Genomic DNA, 1,852 nt, shown 5'->3' with positions numbered 1-1,852 from the left:
CATTTAATTGCCCATGGTTTTTTCTTTTCTTTTGCGTTCAAATTAGACGCCAGAAGCCAGATGGTGAATTGCTAGGGCAGTTCCTAACTTTAATTGGGAAGCTAATTAAGATTATAATAATACATGGAAAGAACTAAATGTGACATCCAGGTTTGAATTACGTCGCCCAAATGCCCCTATAAGTAATACCCACCAAGATTTATATTCTTCAGCCTCTCTTTCTAAGCAACAAATTCAAAATTAAACGATCTCTCTGTCGTTAGATATCTTCTACTGATTCTTTCTTTCTTTTGCCTTGCCACAATGAGATCTCCGTGTTGTTCTGAGGACAATAACAACCTGAAGAAAGGGCCATGGACTCCAGAGGAGGATCAGAAGCTTGTAGATTACATTAACAAACATGGCTATAAAAGTTGGAGATCACTTCCAAAGCTCGCTGGCTTGAGCAGGTGCGGCAAGAGTTGCAGACTGAGATGGACCAATTATCTGAGGCCTGATATCAAGAGAGGACATTTCACCGACCAAGAAGAGCGTATCATTATTGAGCTTCACGCATCTCTCGGAAACAAGTAATTTCATTTCCTTTTAAGGGGGATAGAATCAAGATAAGATTAATCCTGATAAAAAGAATTAAGGAAAAAATTAATGTTATTAATGTTGATAGATATGATGGTAAATTCGATTGCTTTCTGCTATTACTGACGTCTAGATTTGTTGCAGGTGGTCGAGAATTGCTAGTCATCTTCCAGGGCGGACCGATAATGAAATCAAGAACTTTTGGAACACTCATATAAAGAAGAAAATGCTCCGAATGGGAATTGACCCTAGCACACACATGCCCAGGACTGATATGAATCAACTTTTGAATCTTTCCCACATAATTTCTGCAGCACCATTTGGAAATTTGATGAACCCTTGGGACAATATTGCCCAACTAGCACAAATCCAATTCTTGCAAAATTTGCTGCAGATTTTGAATGCAAGCTCATCACTTGTTCCAAACATGGATAGCACCACTAGCACTCTTTTAGGCTCCCAAAGTCTCAATCCATTATTTCAAGGACAAATCAACAACACTCAAGTGGTGTCGCCCCAAGATGCTTCTCTGAGTCCGGGCTCAATCCCTGAAGCAACCGACCAAGACTTTTGGGTTATTGCAGATTCTTGGAAGTGCTCAGGAGATCTTGATGCTTTTAGTAACAGCTTTAATGGTAGTTGCTATCCTGAGAAAACGCTTCCTCAGTTGGTTTCTGTCTCTAATGAGATGAATACTATCAGTCAAATGGAAAGCAAGGGCAACACAACACATCATCTCTCCACCAGCTCATCACCAGCCTCCTCCACTTTTGAGGATTGGAAGAAACTCCTGGATGATGAAAGCAGTGATTCTTATTGGGAAAATATTCTGAAGTAGGTACTTAACATTGGCTTTATTGATGATAATTTCGTTGTATTTTGTTTGTATGCTTGATTAATTATTTTCTTGATGAAGAACTGATCACTGGATCCTTCTTCTTTACAGCCTTACATCTTCAGAGTCATCACCAATCTCGTGGTAGAAAAAAATAATTGCCATGATATCAATACTGATACACAAAACATTGTGAGAAGTTCCAATTTTTCAATTTTTTAGGTTCTTTCATTTAGTTTGCTCACTGAGGCAGTTTGTTTATGCTGCCTATGCATACTCAAAACCCAAAAGTTCATATACACTAATGATAAGAAACTGTTCATTATATCAATTTGAATCGGCTGTGATGTTGTTTTGCAATTAAATTGTATCGATTCCTTTTTCTTCCACTTTATATCTTAAGTTCAAGTTAATTATGATGATAAGTCAAGCTCAAACAAA

General features: G+C 37.9%; 1 protein-coding gene across 1 annotated transcript; it reads left to right on the top strand.

Annotated features, from left to right (window-relative positions):
* The first annotated feature begins 300 nt into the window (after window positions 1–300).
* LOC123223980 (transcription factor MYB39-like) lies at window positions 301–1,414 on the top strand. The gene is made up of 2 exons (XM_044647470.1): window positions 301–569; window positions 721–1,414. Exons 1-2 carry the CDS (start codon window positions 304–306, stop codon window positions 1,412–1,414), a joined length of 960 nt encoding a protein of 319 aa, XP_044503405.1. The 5' UTR covers window positions 301–303.
* The last annotated feature ends 438 nt before the right edge of the window (window positions 1,415–1,852 follow it).

The sequence above is a fragment of the Mangifera indica genome, chromosome 8 (assembly GCF_011075055.1).
Source record: "Mangifera indica cultivar Alphonso chromosome 8, CATAS_Mindica_2.1, whole genome shotgun sequence".
Taxonomy (NCBI): Eukaryota; Viridiplantae; Streptophyta; class Magnoliopsida; order Sapindales; family Anacardiaceae; genus Mangifera; species Mangifera indica.
This window is presented reverse-complemented; position numbering and strand designations above follow the sequence as displayed.

Coding starts and splice junctions, on each gene's coding strand:
- LOC123223980 (XM_044647470.1), top strand. CDS start 304: ATGAGATCTCCGTGTTGTTCTGAGGACAATAACAACCTGAAGAAAGGG. Junction 570..720: donor CACGCATCTCTCGGAAACAA/GTAATTTCATTT, acceptor GATTTGTTGCAG/GTGGTCGAGAATTGCTAGTC.